The sequence below is a fragment of the Sparus aurata genome, chromosome 7 (assembly GCF_900880675.1).
Source record: "Sparus aurata chromosome 7, fSpaAur1.1, whole genome shotgun sequence".
Classification (NCBI taxonomy): Eukaryota; Metazoa; Chordata; class Actinopteri; order Spariformes; family Sparidae; genus Sparus; species Sparus aurata.
Window position 1 is genome coordinate 14,552,346 of NC_044193.1, and position 20,520 is coordinate 14,572,865.

The following is a 20,520-nucleotide window of genomic DNA, read 5'->3' on the forward strand; positions in this document are numbered from 1 at the left end:
GAGGGACATAGGGGTATTAAAAGGACATTAGTCAGAATGTGGGGGAGGAGAAGGCAGACAGAGGAGTGGATGGAGAGACATGATCAGAGTCAGGAAGAGCAGGGGGGAGGGAGGAAACCGTGTTGTGAAATTACGCAAAGAAGAAAGGAAAATATTTGGCTAGTGACAGATTTTTTGTGAGGCATGAGTCATAAATCAAACTGTGAGATGCTCATAAGAAGAGAAGTAATAGTGAATGGAGGAGCAGTCACGCTTACAGTGAAGCCATTTTGAAAATCCCACACAGAAAGATTGTTAAATACTAAAAGACACAGAGTGACCTGAAATTACATCATGTTTTCTCCCTCAGATGATTATCATCATAATGACAGTTGATGAATACGGAACAATCTTCTGTAGAGTGGGGTCAATTTAGTTTGACTTGATAAATACTAGGGTATAGAAAAACCTTTTTCAAACACCTACAGAAATACAAATGTCTGTTTTTGGTTCAGCCCAAGACATAAAAGACTTAAAGGAATAGTTCAACATTTTGGGAAATATGTCTCCTCACTTTGATGGCAGAATCTAAACTCCTAAACAAACTGGTTCAAGCCTCTCAAATGTAAACATCTAATAGTCTCCAGTATTATTAAACTGAATATCTTTGGTTTTTGAACAGTTGGTCAGAAGGAAACAAGATAACTGGGAACTACATTCTGACATTTAAAGACCAAATGATGAATCAAGAAAATACTCTGTAGCCATATTTGCTTTCTTGCCGAAAATGAGGTGAGAGTATTGATGCAACTCTCTTATTTGTCATATGATCCTACAGCCAGCAGTCATTTAGCTCAGTTTGGGCCAATTTCTACATCTTGGCTGGGAGCAGAAGTCATTTTTCCAGACTGAGAAATAGTCCCCACAAAACCACAAGGTGTAATTTTTACACTTCTTTTTTGTTCTGACTAAAAAAAAACAAAAAAAACAGACAAAATACTGTTCGTTAAAAGGCGCTGGTAGCATCAAGCTAGCTGTTTCTCACTGTTTCTATTCCTTGTGCTACACTCATTAGCTGCCATCTGTAGCTTCTTATTTACCGTACAGACATGAGAGTGGCATCAATCTCTTGCTCAAACTTTTGGCAATAAAGCAAAAATAGCAAATAACAAACTATTCAATTTAATATCTTAAAAATAAAGGTACTTAATCACATTGATGTAAAAATCATTTAAATCGTAAACAATTTCAAACCTGCCCACTGATTTACAGTAACAGTAACACGGGGAGCATCCAACATGAACACAAATCAAATAGTAAGGCAAATAAATGTTCAGATTATGCTACACACTAGTCCCTAGACAAATAAACATTAAATAAATAAACCTAAAACAACCAGTAGTTCCCTGAGTATAAAAATATGTATGAAGATTGTTGACACAATATTAACTGTGATCAAAACTTTATTGTGCCAAAGGATCAATCTTATTCATGAGATCCTAAAAGGTTATTATACTGTATATATATTACAATAAACTGTGTTCACTTGTTTTTAAGGATAATGTTGATCAATTTGATTTAGGTCAAAAGCAGCATGTTTTTTTCAGGAACAATGTCCTGTTTCCTCCTAAAAAGTGTACACAGCATGTTAAGCAGACTCTGTGTTTACAAAATAATTTAGCTTAAATACCGTTTTTTTGTTTTTGTTTTTTTTTACACTTTTGGCAACTGAAATTCAATTAATCTTGATAGTGCTGAGTTGAAGGCAGAAATCTCAAAACTCTGCGAAATAAAATACAACAATACAACCAAAACTATATATATATATATATATGTGTGTGTCACATGACCTGTTGGCAGCTGTCCCTTGAACAAAACCTGGACCCCTGCTTACTCACTGTAAACTGCTTCAGACAAAAACATTCCCAACAACTGTTTACTGCTCTTGAGTTTCTTCTCTTTAAATTCTAACCAAAACAAAAATAAATGTATAATTCTAACACCGGGGAGCCCAAACAGGTACCAGAACTGCAGAGGCAACATATTTACCATAGTTTGTGCTGGGAGCTGAGTACTTGGTGTTGGACTTGCGGATGATGTTCTCGTGTATCTGGTACCACTCGTTCTCATTGTTACATCTGTGGGGGAAAGACAGTTGGGTAGGGCTGTTAACAAAGCACCCATTAGTGGGTCCAGATGGAGGGATCAGGACTGTGCGCATGGGGACTACATCATCAGCATGTGTCCCAGAGACGATTTCCTCCTGGAGAAAAGGTAGCAGCAGGGGGAGGTGCTATCAAGCAGCACATTAGCCCAAATGCACAGCTCACTAAGCAAACCTGACAGCCAGCTCTCTACCAGCCTTTTTCATTACTGTGGGCCCGTAGGCCCCTGGGATGGCATGGGGAAATGCACAGACTGGAGCGTTATAGGAGCCGACAGTTTGGAGGCAGCTCAGCACTGAATCACTGCTTGCTTTTTAAAGGAAGAGCTCTTCGCCTCGGCAAAGGAATCCGATAAAAACGACAGGTTTCTATTCTAGAAATCTTTATTTCACACCGCGCTGTGTAGTTATCCTGAATGTACTACACAGGAAAAATGTCATAACAAGATCGCCAAGTGCATGAACGACCTCTGACCCAGAGCGGACGCTGAGGAGGACAGAGGAGACACTCCAGCTTTTGACGGACGGGAGAAACGCTGAGCTTTGTGTTTTTTGTGTTTGTCCTCTAACTTTGCTCAATTATCTAAGTGTCATCTCTCTCGGCCTCTTCCCTTCTCTGCGTCTCTCCTTCTCCTCTGTTGCCGGGTTGGCCGGCGTACAGGAGTGGCTCTCTGTGGCGAAGCCTAACAGAAGGAGCCAGATTCACAACACGCCAAGTGCCCTATCTCAGGCCCGGGGTGAGAAGCTATTGATTTTCCAGAGGACACTTCATTATCATTCTGGTCAAAACGCACCAGGCATCAACGCTGAAGCACTAGGTTGTCATGCAAGACATTTGCAGAACATTCACACGTTCCCACCTCGTTGAATAGACTCTTTATCAGAGGCCACGCAGCTACCAAGCAATTATACCGATTACTGCGGAAAAACTGAAGTGTGTACAGACAATTTTTTACAAATATAGTCTCTTTAAAGTTCAACCCCCAAATCACAAGTATATATTTCTTTCCTCTTACCTTGAGTGTTATTTATCCATCAAGGTTGTTTGAGATATCGGCCATAGAGATGACTATAATGTTAGTACATGGCACTTGGCTTTCTGACATCAATGACTCTTTTCAGAGATCATGACCCGGTTACTCAGGATAACCCACAGATTATTTTCTTTCCACAGAACTACACACACCAACTGCATCAGAAGAAAACGTGCATCTACTCCTGGACGAGAGGCTCTTGCTTGAGACAGCACAGGATGTAAACATTAATGCCGTCCTCCTCAGCTGAGCTGCACCGCAAAGAGAGCTTAGTTAGCGTGGTCAGCTAGTTTTTCATCCACGAGTATATGGACACTTCCTTCTGCACGGTGTAGGTCCGTGGATTATCTTGAGAAACCGGGTCATGATTTCTGGAAAGAAGCACTGATGCTGAGTTTATCAAATGTTCAGTTCAATATATATTCAAGAGAAGGCAGACATCTTCAAAACCCTGCAACTCAAACTGTCTAGATGGATAAATAACACTAAAACTAAGAGGAAAAATATGTATTTTTCTTTTTTGCGTAAACTGCCCCCTTTAAAATCCCCTATAGAAGGAAGAAAGTGTCTCATGTTCACTCACGTATAAACTTTCAGCACAAAGTCCTTCTCTTCTTTGAGGTCAGTGATGGTGTGGAAAACGTCACTCATGGCAAGTACAGCGCAGCCATACGGTCGTCTGTACTGCACATGAGGCGGGCCTTTCTTTGAGTCGTTCAGCAGCATGCGACCTGGTCGTAAACAAGGAGAGGGACACTCAGAATATCAGAAATATCAGTCATTGAACACAAATGCCATGTTCTGCACGCTGTACTTTTCTTACCAGTTCTTACGACGTGTGCAACAATGTACAGGTCTCTCTTCAAGTCTTTACTGCTCAGGTCCTAAAGAGAAATGAGATGAAAAGTTGTAAGACAGAATATTTGCTGGTTTCAGCTTCCTAAATGTAAGAACCTGCTGCTTTTCTTTGTTATTTATGATAACAAAATGAAGAGTCTGGGTTTGGGGCTTTTGGTTGGACAAAGAAGCAATTTACAAATGTCACTTTGGGCTCTTGGATTTTTTTAAAAAGCATTTTTCAAATTTTCTTATCAACTCATCTTAAAAATCATCAGCAAATTAACCTATAATGAAATGAGTGGTAGTTGCAGCCCTAATATTTGTATCCATGCCTAAAAGGGAGAATTATGTTACCGTGAAGAGGGCACAGAGACGATCCACCTTCTCTGGATTCTTTGGTCCGCCATTTTTGTTCAGTTTCACCATGAACTTCTCACTGCAAAAGAAGTCAGTTCACTGTCAACCACAGATAGCTTCCGTCAATCTGCTGAACAGAGGTTGTGTGTGTGTGTGTGTGTGTGTGTGTGTGTTTGTCTTTGCATCTCTTTGCCCTTGACGGATCATTCAGGGCTTTTGTGTGCTCAATGAGAGGCCTCTGTGTACCTGATCTGTTTGGCCTCACGAGTGTCGTACAGAAAGAAGAAGACGTCGGCATCCTCACTGATGCTGTTGTAAGTAAAGCTCTTCAGATTGATGAAGAGGTGGTGCGACACGGGGACGCGGCAACCGTCACCATGGCGCTGCCTGGTGCTGTCACCCTGGGAACGAAGAAGAAAGTGACTGTTAACGAGACGGGTCCTCACTGCCACTCTGTATATAGACAGCTGATTTATTAGATCAGTGGGGAGGGGGGTACTGTAAGGGGTTAATAATGTATTGATGTATGCTCCGCAGTGTGTTTCACCCTGTCACATGTACATGCTATTTACAGTAAACTCAGTAGACACACAGGCTGCCATCTAAATTAAGAAATGATGAATGAAGGATGAGAAAGTGCAGCTCTGGTGGGTCTGTGTTTGTTGATAGGGGCTGCAAGGAGAGTGCAGTCCTGTGATGATTAGATTCTGTATTTCTTTGATGTATGACAAGAAAATTATGTCTCATCTCATCATACATTTTTGTCTCAGTTGCAAAGGACTCTGCCAGGGTCCGTATTCAGGGAACTGTTAGATATATATTTTTGCAGAGAGTTAAAAGAGAATATCTATGTCTGAAAAAGAGTTGATTCAAATTGATCTTGATTTGAATAATTTGGTATCAATTCATGAAATCTCTGAAATGGATCTCTTCCGGTGGATGCCGGTTCAAAATTAACACCGGCCAAGTGTCAAATGCAGGCAGAGTTAATGTTTGGCGAATAAATCCTTGTACCAAACAGTCATGTTACTAGAAAAACTACCCTGACAGTCACTAATGTGTCTTGGTGTATTTTATGACATCTCTAAAACAATTTAATTTACTAGAAAAAGCAGCATTATTTATGTGGCAGTCTTTCACAGCCAAGTGCAATTGTCATTGAAACTGAACATTACCCTAACCTATTTAACATGGAAGAAATAAAATGTAATCATTAACTGAATTGAGTTGAGAAAATCAGTGGCGATACGCAGCTCTATATCTGCTTGTTAAATATGAAGCTGCGGCCAACAGCCAGTTAGATTAGCTTAGCACACAGACTGGAGATGGGAGAAAGCAGCTAGCCCTGCTCGGTCCAAATGTATTTGAATCTATATACCAGCACTTTTTAATTTTAGTTTGAAACACTAGAAAAAATAACAAAAATTATCAACAGGATGCAAAGAAATAACTATGTATTGTGTTAAAGAGATTTCTACTGAAGTCATTAGCATGCTAACCAGCAAGCCTGAAAACCTCTTTTCTCCCAGCGGTCCAGTGCACCTCCTTGGTAGTTGAGCTAGCTGAATGGCTAACTGAGCTAACAGACTAAAAGTTGGTTAAACAATACAGTTAGCAGCAGTTAGAAGTTATTCTGCTGATATGTTGCCCTTATTTGTTGGGAGTATAAATTCATGGTGGCCTATTTATTACATGTTGCACCTTTTAAGTTCACTAGTTAATATACATTTTGTTTATTTAGTATACAAAGGTGTACAAACAATGTGTTATGGTTTTAAAGGAGGCTAATTTGTATGCTTTTCATTTTGATACCGAAAAACAGAGCCAGCTCGCTGTTTCCCCTGTTTCCAGTCTTTTTTGCTAAGCTAAGCTAACTTGCTACTGGTGGTGGCTACATAGTTTTCTTTCTTTTGAATGTAAAAACTATTCTTTTTAAACTAAGCTGATGGTACATTCTTCAAATATTAAAAAGTCCTTAATCCCTTAATGGAGTCAAAGTGCAACAAGTCTTTAAGCCAGCGTTTTCACACATGAATTTTAGTTGACATCTATAGTGCACTACTGTGTTATCTGTGCACACATCTTGGGGCATATGTGGTCCCAGTGGGATTCGACCCACTCTGGCAGCGCTGGTGTGAGGTTTTCATGGAGCATGGTGTGGACACCTTGTAATCTACATTTTATATCAAGGCTTTTTTATCCCTACATGCTCGTATCCTCCTCTATGTATGGGAACTAGATACATTCTTAGATAACCAGAACTAATGGCCACTTACAGTAAAGAGTCTAGATGTGACAGTCATAGTGTCTTACCCAGAGTGTTTGGAGAATAAATGAAATGAGAGTTAAAGAGACAGTATGGTTTTAGATGGCTTTGTTAACAGCAACTTTGAAAAGACTATACCTGGTTTGTGCTTTGCTGACCACAGTGTCTGCTGGATACATGCTAAAAAAGAGTGGAGTTCAAAAGAAAGATGTCAGATCAGTCGGTCCATTCTTTACTCTTCCCACACAGCGTTGAACTTATTTACCTTACAGCAGCTTCAGACAAACACCACCTGAGCAATGCCTCAGTCGATGCTTCATAGCTCTACTACTTCTCCTGCAGCGCTAATAGAAGCCCACATGAGGCAAAACGTGAGTGTGTGGGATAGGAGAGGACAAAGCCAGTATCGCCCACACACACCTCTCTGCTCGGCAGCCTAAAAGGACTCTTCTACTCCCCAACCTGAAGAGGTGCCAAGGCCTCGTGCCCTGCCAAAAACAAGCTCGCTTTCATCGACAGAGTCAGGAGGCTTTTTGGCAAGGAAGAGCTACGCTGTTGTTTCTGGACAGAGCATTTAGTGCACAAACATTCTGCGTGCAAAGCTGAGAAACATGGCAATGGGATAATGGGAGGCTGCAGGGCAGTTGGAGAGTGTTTTGATCAGCATACGGAGCTTCAGCTTCTGACCAGAAAGGATCTCCCTCCTAGATAACCATCTCCAGCAGTAGATTTCGTAATATCTGTGCTGTAATTGCATATTTCCAAAATTGGATCTGCTTCAGTGAGTCTCCTCAGTGTGTGTGTCTCTGTGTGTGTTTAGATTTACAAGTCGCATATCACCAAAATACATTTGAGGCATTACTTATTTATGGGAATACGTCTCTAGTCTGGTTGTCGGTTTACAGCAACCACGACTAAAATATGTAATTTATTCAAAAAAACAACAATAAAAAATTCATTTGCATGCATTTTTCCCATAGCTTCACCTGGAGCTGTCACTTTGCATTACGTCTGCATTGCTAGCTGGCAATCACGCTTGTGAGAGTCACATGGATGAGGGGAAAGGGACACACTCAATATGGCGGTAAGATAAGCATAAAGAACAGGTCACATGAGGCGGCTCCGACGGCTGAATCGTGCTCTCTCTCTTGTGAGTCACCTTCTTATGGATGGTTTGATAATCGGTACATTCACACATCCCTTCACATCCAACAACACGTTCTTATATGCAAAAACAGGCGGTGCGATGAAAACAAAAGGCACTCAGCGAGCTCCAACTGAGCTCACAGTGTGTAAGGACAGCATCATTTGAGGCAACAGATACACCAACAGAATTCTACTTAAATGTGTTTTCATCCTACTAAGAATATACATTTATTTCATTATTCATAGTGTTTCATAATTCATAGGGTGCGTTTGTTCAGCATGCACTGGTGCAAGAACAATCTCCCCCAACATACCAGTTTGTATAGCTCAGATATGCTGATCTGATCCGGTTCCACCATTTCAAACTCTTTTCTGGGAACAAGGTCCAAGCCAAGGTGCCTGAGGAGAAACGACCAATAAAACAGCAGTGAAGAAAGGAATCAGAGAGAAAAAGAAAATAAAGGTTCTGACTCAAACAGTATAATATTAGTTAAAGTATATTAAATGTTAAGCTTTGTGCATTCTTGGTCTTCATTTTTCCCTTATATTATCTTTATCTTTATCTTTAAACATCCCTTCATAAACATGCCTTTGTACATTCACTCCAGTAATGTGCTTACGTATACTTACAGTGCCATATTTCTGTTGCAAGCTAAATTTCACAGGAAAATACTGTTTTTTTTAACTCCACTTTTTGTGTCTGCAGGGCTGGAAGTACCTAATTACAACTACTCAAATTATTGCGATTTTTCAAAAAATCGCGTTGATTGGCCGCAGGAAGGACAGAGCCGGAATGGGGGGCGAGCCTGCATGCACACACGGACTCCAAAACATAAACAGCCCCCTGTCATGGCGCACACACTAAATGACGAACCTTACGGAATTCAGGCATTTATGTACGAGCCGGAGTCGGATTCCCAACGGGAGAGTGAAGAGGCAGAGACGGTGGAAGAGACACGTTTACAGCAGGACGTCTCTGAATGGTAAATTCTTAGTTTTTTCCTTCTTACTTTTCACACTCGTGTTTTACATGTAAGACCTGAGTTTCAATGCTGGCGGTCACGATGTATGGCGTGAAAATGACAGAGAAATAAGCAGATTCGGCGAGCTCACTCAGAAAGTCTGGCTGAGGACGGCTGTGAGCCGATGCTTAATATGCAAGTAGCCTCCTGTGGTAACGTCACCACCGGAGCAGAGTCAAAATCTTGTGCTTTAGGAACGCGCACTACTGTGCGCTATTCCTGTTCGGAAAAAGAGCCAAAGCGAAAAAAATAAGCCACTTTCAAACACCAGCTTTTCAGGCAAGTTTCAACAGAGGTCCAACACCAATATGCATGATTTAACGAGAGAAATTGCGATTTCCGGGTGATGACTCCTTTAAATAACTGGTCTTTCTTACCACTTCTTACACCACTATAATAAAGGCTTTTTAATAAATACATATTTCCTTTTTGGTTTAATACAGTTTCTTACATCTCGAGTACCTGGATTGCCTTTGGTTTTTAAAAAAACACAGGATTACTTATAGTGCTGGGTATCACCAGGTACAATTCGATACGATACGCTACTATCAAGATATTTTGCCCACGATAACGATAATATCACAATACAGCGAATCTGCGACAATCGATATATTGCAAGAAATTTCCATGAAACATCACGATATCTGTGTCACTGAAGAAATTCAGAATTTATTGACTGCACCTAATCCATTTCACAGGAATTACAAAACATTGTCAATCAATTTCACATGAATGACAGCCAATTAAGAAAAAGTGTATACTGCACAGTGGCTCGTCTTAACACACACACTGACCGCAATTTAAATATTATTAAATATTGATATTTGGCGCCAGTGTATCGATATCGTACCTCAAGACGAAATATCGTAGTATCAATGTTTTGGTACCCCCCGAATTACTTATCATATGTTATTACATGAAATGTTATAAGCCAGCTGAAACATTAAATTACTGCTTGTTTCAGTTTGGCTTTATATCAATACTCATGTCAGTCATTCTGAAGGATTTTTCTTCTCATCATCATGAAATTATCAAATGTTTACATCACCAAAACAATGATTTGCAAAACAATTAGTAATTAGTATTGTACTGTAGTCATAATATGATATTGACCAAACAAGTACAACATTTCCCTTAGATATGTAGTGGAACAAAAATACAACGCATTACAAGAAAAGTCTATTAACCTTAGACTCCTAAAACTTCTGCACACATAACTATTCAGTAGTTTTGGTCAGTCATAATGACACAGAAAGCTACATTCTTTATGGCTCCAACAGACAATTTCAGATTAGTCTTGTGCATTATGTTATTCCAGTACCGGAGGACATTTTTTGGCATCTTTGGAAACATTAGGATCTTGTAGTGGGATGAGGATTTATGGCTTTAACTGTGCTTAACCACTCAACATGAGTTTGCATTAAAGAAGACCTGCCAAAGGGTCTATGGGATTAAAGACGTTAAGTACAGCACTGAAGTGGATGTAATATGTTGCCTTACACCTCTGCTTCATGGTGTCCTATATCATACTGTAACCCTTCACTTAAACACAATTGCGTAGCCTCAAATCACGGGGTGCTGTCAGTGCTGCAGTGATCCTTTGACCATGAAATTAGATCACTACAGCGCTCAGGTCAGTGTGCACTACAGAGCACTGGTCTCAGCATGAATGGTGTAAAATACAGTGGGCTCCACCTCTGACAGTTTTCTATATGAACACATTCTATTTATGACCAATCAGGTGATGTGGTTCAAAGTGAATATCCGTGTGTTTTTTATGTGCAATGATGTTATATTAAACTGACAGATGGCCCCTCCTTAGCCGAGCTGGAGCCCTCACATCTTTATCTCTGTTATGGACGCCTGTCATAGCTCAGCTGGATGGAGTTTGAAACTGGCAACAGTAAGACTATGGCTTTACAGTTCCTCCAGGGAGATGTGCATTGACTTTAAGCCGCTTGAGATTCACTCATCTGCTAAATGACCATGAAATTACATCAGAGAGGATGCTATTACGCACCCACTCATCCAGTGTTGGAGATCTCTCCAGTGCCAAAGAAATATGATCTTCTTCGGTAGCCAACATTTAAAAACAAATGTTTGGGTTTTGTTTTGTTTTTTCTCTGAGCATGCCCACTCACTCATTGCCCCAGTCGAGCCGGACGGTGATGTGCCGCTTGATCTCACGAGTCTGGTCCTGGGCGAGATGGCCCTGGATCAGCTGCCGACGCAGGTCGATGAGCTCGTTCATCACATGACGCAGCTTGTGGAACAGATCCACCTTGTGTTTCTATTGAAGGAAGCCAAAAAGACTTAGTTAGGATATTTGATCTCCTCCCACTATGTAATGTGTCAATATTAATCAACTATTAATTAAACTCTTTCCATAATTATCTGATATCTTCTCTTTCATTAAATGTGTACTGAAGCTTAAAAGCTGACAACTGAGAAAGTTTTCAGATATCTGCTGATGTATTTTACATTCACTTAGTATGATTTAGACATTAATCACCTTCTCATCACATGCTAACCATTTCTGTGTTGCTACCAGTGTTGAATTTCTATTTTCGATATAAATATCGATAATTGATATCATTTTTTATTCCAGGGGTCAAAAGTGATGCCAAAAAATGCATCAGATCTTAGATTTTTTTATTAAACAATACATTAACAAGACTGTAAAAAGACAATGATTGAACTGTTCCTGGCTAGCAGCAGACAAACAGCAGAAAGACTGTAGTAAACATTAAATATCACACTTTTTTCTCTTAAGGGCTTTAAAAATAAGCTTGCCGTCGAAGAGACGAGAAATTGAGAAAGCATAGCTATATACCATAATCACACAGTGGCCATTTTACTCACACTCGGGTTGGGAGGTTCAAATGCTGGGATAATGTTATGTTGCTGTGTTCCACATTGCAAGTCATGTGAGCATAGGGAATCTGAGTAAATATTATAATTTCACTGCTGCCCAACTGATCAACAACTGAAAAGATCATGGATAGTAAAAATCCAAAGGGGATATATTTCTAGGGTAAGCAACATATTTGATAACCCATCAGCTAACATTAGCTGTCGTGTAACCAAATATGTCGTTTTACCTTGAAAGATGCCACAATTTCCCCTCAGAGTTTCATTATACATTGTCTACACAGCTGCTGATCAATGGGAAACAGTGAAATGACAACCATTAGACCGATTTTTCCCTACATTTATACAACCTGCCACCTGGAACTCAGCTGTACAATATTCTAGCTTCCCACCCTGAGCGTGACGTCAGAAGAAAATGGCTGCCATATGAATATGGTCTATTGCCTGTGCAGAAAATGTGTATTAAAACTGTTTCATATATTCAGAATTGATATGTAGTGAGATACAAATATTTTAGACAACACTGGTTGCTACTGAGATTTAAAGTCCACTGGTTTATCTAATGAAATTAAAAGTTGGTCTTGACCTCCTCACAATCGTGCATTTCATCACTGTTTCTCCTGGATCAAGGACAACACTTTTAATCCAGGTATTTTCTGTTCTCCCTGATGGTACGACAAGCCCACATTACCAACCAGGTTGTTTACATAAATGCAAAGATTAAACGCTGCCACAATGCCCCAGTAAAATTAATGAGGATAAACACTGCATGTTTTCAAAGGCTGGTAGCTGCTGAAAACAAAGATTTTTGTCAGGGTTGATGAGCCCTTTCAGACATCTATTCTGCAGGGCTAATTACATGCATTATAACAGACACACAGTTATGCTTAGGCCATTGCTCCCTGAAGTAACACCATGAATTGTAATTGGCAACAATAAGGTGAAATGCATCAACATCAAGCCAAAACTGTGTCCCATTATTATGGATGCCATTGTGGCAACATGGCCCATATCACACAGGGGGTGAGCACCAAAACGAGCACTGTTAAATCAGCGCTTCACATTAGTCGAGCTTGAGAGGAAGTTACATCATCACACCAATGCCTAGGGCTCTGTAGTTGCTCAGAGCATGAGCAGTCCTCAGTGAGAGTTATGTAAAGACTCGCAGCCAGCTCCGCAGCGTATCCACTCAGCTCCAAACTCAAAACCCTACCAACCGCTTCTGCCTGCCCGACCAACATACGGCAGGATTAAGGATGCTTTGGGTTTTTCCAGTAATCACTTTCGCCCCGCAAGTAAAGGCTGACTGAAGGTGGTAAGCAGAGCCGGATCTTAAGATGATGCAGAAACTGTGAGGGGCAGGCCAAGATCAATCAATGGCTGAATGACACAGCATGGAATTGCATCCGACAGGTCTGTAGGCCATTATCTGAGCCCCGCCACCACTTCTGTTCCTACATAGACACTATATGTAAATGTAGGGTGACAGTCAGAACAGCATGCTATGGGGAAATATTTAAAGGAGCTGTCACTGTATGTTTGGGCTTGTCTCTGGCCATTCAGTACTCTTGTTGGCAGACCTTGTTAAACCAGGTGTGGAATTAGGCGCAGTTAAGAAAAACATACTGGAAAAAGCCATCAAACCCCCTGAGGAGGACACAAGAGATACAACGACGGATGCAATTTCTTTCTCCAAGAGCTACTTTTCTCCCAGTTCCCTTGGAAAATCTGATTATGTTAGCTCCAGTCTCACATTTATTGCGAGGCGTTTTGTTTTTATATGACTGCAATGTACTGTAATATAGTGCCACTGACCACATAGAGCTGCTTCCACAAGACGCCCCATTCCTGCAGTGTGGAGGTGGTCTCTGTGATAATCGGGTCCTCGAGGGGCACCACCGTCTCGCACAGGCTAAAGGAAAAAACACACACAAACATTCAGTGGACGGACCGCTCTGCTATGTGCTGCAATATTTTCTTTGATCCTCATCAAATGTGACCACAGGGGGCGCTGTTGTACGGATGTTACAATGTTGTATAGATGGTTGTTGCCATTATTGTTATTCAGTCTTTAACATGAGTGTGAGAGAGCCCAATATTACTTTTTAAAGAAGATGAGAGAAATGCCAAGTACCTGATAATTATTGTGTGAAGCTTTTTATTCCCAAGTACAGCTCAACAGAAGGGCATTTAAATGAGGGTAAACATTTCTGACACAGGTTATCAGACCAAAACAAAACAAAAGGCGTCATTCTAACATTGTGCGGAACTTTATATTTATTTATCTTCAACAAATTAAAAACTTTATAACGTTGATAGAACAGTAACATCCATAAAACCGAGCCCAATGTTGATGAAAGTGATGCGCGAATCACAGCTGTGTCCGCGAGCACTGTGTTTAATCCCAAATCAGGTGGGCCGGATCATGCAAATTTACTATTAGCTGATGGTGGGTTAAATAGGGAGACACATTCCCGATTAAGAGAGATACTGCACACTCATTTCATTGGATACATAAACTTCCCATCAGTTTGCAGGATCAGTCTAGATTTAACGTTAATTAATGTTCTGTGTTCATCTACACACCCAAAAGGTAACGCACACAGGCTAGGTTCATACAGTGAAACTGATTTGAGCAAAGCAGCCATCTTCCTGATAAAACCTGAGCTTCATCAGAGCTGTCGAAAAACATTTATTTCAGAAGATAAAATCAATCTTAATTCTGTTTACTTTGTCCTGACGATTTTAGTTTAGTTGCGTAAATGTGCCACTATATCTGCAGAAGTGACATAACGCTAAATATTGTTAAATAAAAGACTAATTAATCCACACAACACACAATAAACAAATCACCTTGAAAGCGCCACACCTCGACAGTATAGCCTACAGTGACCGGTAGGGGTGCAGTGAAATGTAAATGACAAACTTAATGTTGGTCAGAGAATGTGATGTAACACTAGTAGTTAGCTACATGCTAGCTTGGTGCAGGAAATGGAGGTGTGGAGACGTGGGTAGCTGACCCATAACGTTACGCCTCATTCAGAAATCACCTGATTTATCTCACTGTTTGAGTCATCGGGTCAGTTAATACCTCCAAACTACAACATACTATTCCTACACATTGTTTCTACATTGGTTTAATACCTATATTGGGTGTGAGTGTGGACACTTTAAAGTTGTTTTAAAGTGGCCTTTGACAGAGCTGGGCTGAGTCTCAAAAGTAAGGTAACAGCATTGCCAAATACACACATAAAAAACACATATCATGTATATTGATGCTACACACAAGTTTTTTGAAGATCAGCTATGAAATAACAAAGAGGTGATATCATGCAGCCTAATGAGATTTATCTGAAGTGGAGCATTTCAATAAAATCTACAACACACATCCTTCCTGTGTCACCACATTGAAAGGGAAACATTAAACCAAAGGTTAGATCTCTTGGGACTCTTTGCACTTTGCTCACTGAGCTCTGCCCTGTGCTGCAGAGAATTATCTTTAATACTGTATCATAGTTTTTGCAACAAGGGAAGCATTACACAATGAGTCAGGGTGATTCTCTGCAGCAGAGATGCTTTGGGAGAGCTACAGATATGCAGTAGGTGTGTCACCTCATTAACTCCATGAGACAGCAAAGCAGATTTCCCAAAGTGCAACTCCTGGAGCGAGGAAGTATAATAATGTCAATTTAAAGTCTGTACTTTTAATTGTTTGAGTGCAAACGAGAGTCCTCCTGCTATGTGGTAGCTCTACTGGAGGGTGGTGATATAACAACAAACCCCCAGTCCACGCTGAGCCACAGATCCCAGCCCGCAGATTTAACATCCATGAGTTCAGGCTGATAAAGAGCTCTGCTGCCTGGTATTGTTTTCGCCTTTGTTCTGGCCTCTACAGCTGTGACCGGCTATTGTGACGGGAACTGAAGATGACCGCCGAATGTACGTCTGTGTGAGAGAGTTTATGCATGCGTGTCAGCAGCTTTCTGATGTTCTTAACGGTCATCTTAAACGTCTTAAAGACTGGACCATTACAAATCGTCATGCTCTGAAATTCTCTAAAAAATCTGTATTACAGCGCATGTGTAATGAGAGGGTCCTGACTAGTAACGATAAACAGAATTGTTTTTTATCCTCATTGCTCATATTATCTTCCAGTATGTCTCAATAAAAGGCCCGGTAGTGATGAATTGGTAAAGACAGGCGACTGTGTTAGCTTCAGTCCCTTTATAAATAAGATGCTATTTGCTGCAATAAATGTAGCTCTTTGTTTCTGCTCATTACATGTGTCTACTTCATAATAAACACATTTAAACAGATGATTCAATGTTTCCTACAGATGTACAAGGTGTTCCTTCACTTTAATCTTATCTTCATATACAACCGACTTTGCTTTAAAGATGCAATATGCAAGAATTGGCCACCTGTTGGGGGTCACACCAAACACATGGGGAGAAGCACATCAGCAGAGTAGCCACTAAATGCTGCTAGCCGTTGCTGCCCTCAGCTAGCTAGCCGTGCAGCTAGCGGTCCAGACTGAGACCTCATAGCATGCTAACTGCAGTAGATATCTCTGCAACACAATAAATAGATGTCTTTGACGTGAGATCAAACCTGTTATTTCTTCCCATTCTGTTGTTCAAGTTCAGTTTATTACTGGATGTACTGAACCAAAATTCTTACAGATTGCACCTTTAAAGGTAGGAAGCTGTTAGAAAAGCTGGAAGCAGCTGAGGAGACTGTTTTTACTCAGTTTTTTACAACCTGGATACTTTTACTAAAATGTAAGAACTGAGGTAACAACAGCACAGTATTGGAATGTATAAAAAGTATAAATAAGTGTCAAAAGGAAAATTACTAACAACAAAAAGGAGAAGGCAGCAATGGCAGCTGCAGTATCTAGTCTGCCTGATCCAAAGAAGAACCATCATTTTTTTGTTTCGTTGTTCTTCGCTAAATATTGGTTTCATATTAAGATTTTAGACATACTGAAAAACATTTCATTCTGTTTTAGTGTACCAAACAGCACGTTGGAAAGCTTTTTGATATATACCTATATTTGATGTTTGACCGGGTGTTTCTTCACATTAGACGTGTTGCCCTGGTCGACTCTGTTTTTGGAATTACATTTATTGTAGCGAGTGTCGCCCTGACTCCCTGAGATTTGTTGCAGGGGTGACAAGACACAATTTAAAGACGTCACTTTTGGTCCGGGGTATTTATTTACACATTCGTTAGACATTTTAAAGACTAAATAATGAATCGGTTAATTGACTTAGTACTGTGACAAAGAACAGATAATTCCAGCCCTTCATGGACATTTCCGTTACAGTGGATGCAGGCACCGGGGACACAGCCTGCATGGTCATGAGTGGACAATCATTTACTAATCTGGCAACCTTGTTTGTGTCTATGTCTTTCTTTCCCATACGCACCCTGGTGTGGTACACACAAAGTTTCAAAATAAACATCTTAAAAAAAGCTGGATGATTGCATTTTTGAATTGGGATGCTGCACAAGCTCAAGTAGCCGCACTTTATCCTCCAACTTACCCTCTGTTGGTCACTGTGGATTTCTTCAAGTGGACATAGCTGACTGGGAAAATACCCTGTGGACAGAGGAAGGAGCAGAGACGTTACAGAGTGTGACAGGATTAGGTTCCTAACTCTCCTGCGACACGTAACCAAAATGTACAGTACTGTGTTGTGTTTGTGTGTTATTAGGTAGAATAACCTAAACTGTGTTGAGTGCTACAATCGGCGGGTGGGGTGAGGGGGAGGTTTTACAACTCTTGCTTAAGGAAAATGCAAGATCACACTTCCCTTATATGTATTCTGAATGTTTCTGCTTTGCTGTGTGCGAAAATTTTTCGCCATGCACAGAAAAAAAAACATGTGAAGCCCCGTACGGTTTGCAGAAACGAGATGCGGAGCAACGTGCATAGCCCTATTGTGGCTCGGCTTAGCAGGGGAAGGGCAAGCGAGACCGAGTGGTGCCAACTGCCACCCTTGCAGTTCATCTTTCTTATTCTAATCTGCCAGATGTGAAGAATTGGCCACTGTGAGCACAACTAATTCTCTCAGCACGGAGAGAGTATGGGGGCGAATGAATGTGGGCAGCGGAGTACATAACAAAATGGAGGGGTGTTAGTAAGAACTGTAAATAGCTGATGAGAGTAGAGAAGGACAGCATGTAGCCACTAACACCTACATTTACCAGGACTGGACGGCTTTTGTGCTTTTTTCTTTAAAACATCCCAGCAGCATCACATAATACCTCAGCCTTCTGACATCTCAGTTAAAAGCAGAGTGGACGCGCAAAATAGATCAAATTACCTGCCGTTCTCATGTTTCTAATAATATATCTGGCATTTCTGCTCCTCATCACTGTATTTGTGGATGTGCAATTTTACATCCTTGTTCCCTGACCTTGCATAAAGACTCTGCGGCTCCGCTACAGGTTATCACGGATGAAGCTCGTCATAAACATCCTTTACTAACAATCATGGGAAGCAGATGTACCAGTCGTATATAACAACCACTTATTGCAAAGTATTGATCTCTGTCAGCAGTGATGGTGTTGTATTATTCCGCAGCTATGATCTCTCCTTACAGGGTGGTGTGCAGTGAGGATTTTTTTTTCAAAACAATGCTGCACGAATAGACTGAAGTGAGCACTGAGAGGTTTGGATTAAATCACTCCGTCCTGCCTTTCTTTTCTGCACTGATTAAAGATACAGTGTAACACCACAGCGAGGGTTTGGTGCATCCATCCTGCAGAAGGGTTAGTTTAGTTTAGTTTAATGCATTAAAACTAAATTGGAATTTTTTGTTTTAGTGTATTGTCTGGATTTCTGATCACTAACTGCACCATCTGCTGGCTGAAAGGTAAACAGATGTGGTTTATCCACAGAATTCTGCTCCACGAGGAGAAAACAGCACAGTAGCAACACAGCATGCACTCAGATCGGTGGGTCCCTGCTGCTCTGATGATCTGCAAACTGCCATACTACAGTTTTAATAAATGATAGAGCTGGCTTGCAGCAAGGTGTTCATTAAACACGCGGCACATATGCAGTGTATCTCTCTTACATTTAATGTCTTCTTGTCATTTTATTATCTGAATAGGTTTCTCTTTTTTATTATCTGAATAGGTTTCTTGTTGACGATATGTAAATTACATTGAAGATGGCACTACACTTAGCGCTTCTGTGCTATGAGTTAAGAACCTGGATAAAATAGTGTCTCTATGAAAGCACCTCATGAAATACAGGTCAAGAGATTTCATTTTTTTGTCAAATCAAAGCTCTATTCAATAAGTTAATCAGTCATTAATCAGTCATTAATGGCTTCAAGTTATGTCTCTCACATCACAGCATCATCTACAAATGCAATCTTTTATAAAATAAAAATAAAATAACGTTATTTGGATAATACTTTGTGTTACAGGGCAACCGTTTTAAAGATGTTTGGGTGAATTTTCATTTATTTGAATAAAGTAAAAGCTTATATTAAATACTAGCTGGCAAAGTCAGTTAACATTATGAACAATACTGCAAATCAACGTCAAATGAACCAACACATTTAAGACTTTGTTGTTTTTACAATCCAATTAGTTGTTTTCTTTTAGCCTTTTGCTTCACCTATGAGTCTTAACATGTGTTTAAGTCTCTCGTGATTTATTTAAATGGACGATACTGCAGGCAGACTGAATCACACAATGTCAAACCAGTGATCTGCGTCTGTTGGTGTAATTACCTTGATAGAAGGCTTCTTGGTGGAAAAGCCTCTATACCAACCTGGGGGAAGAGCAAAGTGCACATCAGAAAACATCACAACAGTTTTGCTGTGGTATATTTTGTCATTATGCTTTTATCCCAATAGCTAATAATATAAAAATCATATTTTTGCCATGTTAACATGTTTGCTATGACAGTAAACAATGTGAACCCTGTATAGCTAATTAGCTTACTCATCAAACTTCGAGTAGTCTGGTCGAGCTAACCACTACTGCAGCTTTGTCTATGGGAGGGTATCAGTATAGTTTCTACAAATCAGCCTCAACACAATGATTCTTGACAATTAAAAGTAAAACATTTTGTTTCAACTGTTGCTGTGAATACAAAGCGTTGCTTTATTAGCCTGAGTAGCTTGTCCTCGCTACTGCTGCAGCAGGTCTGTCCGTGGCAGAGTAGGCTATCGGTATGATTTCAACAAAACAGCTCAAACAAAATGATTATTCTTTTCTTCCTGACAGTTTGAAACAAATACATGCTATTTTGACTGATTCTTTGAATATTTTTTAGTAAGTTCATTAAATGACTACGAAATAATCTGCGGCAGTCGCTACACTAGCTTGGGTTCCATTAGCTAGTTAGCTAGGCTTCATCCCAGAACCACTTTGCAAGGTAAAACTAAGGTTAGTGGCTTTCTACTATGTTAGTTTGTCGTATGTCTGTGGTCCGCAACTACTGCTGCAGTAGATTTGTCTGTGGCAGTCAGTTTATCTACAAAATAATCTGTGGCAGCTGTTACGTTAGCTGGGGTTCTGTTAGCTAGCAGTTAGCTAGGCTACATTATGCTAAATCATGACTTGTTTGATGGATTAAAATAAAGATTAGTGTCTTTTTTTAGACATGACTGCCTGTATTAAAGTTGTGTGATCACATTACACAAACATAGAAAGACCTTTGTGTGTTTGGGTTGGTGTTGGTTATGGTAATTATTACGTTTACAGGGTTTCAAGACCTCCACTTTACTTTCTATAGGGCTGTAAGCAGGATTTCAGTAATACTGGGGACACGAGTCCAAGTACCACCAACCACATCACCACAGACACCAAGAA

General features: G+C 40.3%; 1 protein-coding gene across 3 annotated transcripts in view; it reads right to left on the reverse strand.

Moving 5' to 3' along the window:
- The window catches only part of dock3 (dedicator of cytokinesis 3), a 57,078-nt gene that overhangs the window by 26,960 nt on the left and 9,598 nt on the right, over window positions 1-20,520 (reverse strand). For all 3 annotated transcript variants that reach the window (XM_030423215.1, XM_030423213.1, XM_030423212.1), the window contains exons 3-13: window positions 19,434-19,474; window positions 17,229-17,284; window positions 13,495-13,591; window positions 10,950-11,098; window positions 8,101-8,185; window positions 6,779-6,820; window positions 4,621-4,775; window positions 4,372-4,453; window positions 4,001-4,061; window positions 3,761-3,908; window positions 2,029-2,117 (exon numbers count right to left, since the gene is read on the reverse strand). In XM_030423215.1, coding sequence (XP_030279075.1) covers window positions 2,029-2,117; window positions 3,761-3,908; window positions 4,001-4,061; window positions 4,372-4,453; window positions 4,621-4,775; window positions 6,779-6,820; window positions 8,101-8,185; window positions 10,950-11,098; window positions 13,495-13,591; window positions 17,229-17,284; window positions 19,434-19,474 — 1,005 coding nt within the window. The remainder of the gene's footprint in view (window positions 1-2,028; window positions 2,118-3,760; window positions 3,909-4,000; window positions 4,062-4,371; window positions 4,454-4,620; window positions 4,776-6,778; window positions 6,821-8,100; window positions 8,186-10,949; window positions 11,099-13,494; window positions 13,592-17,228; window positions 17,285-19,433; window positions 19,475-20,520) is intronic.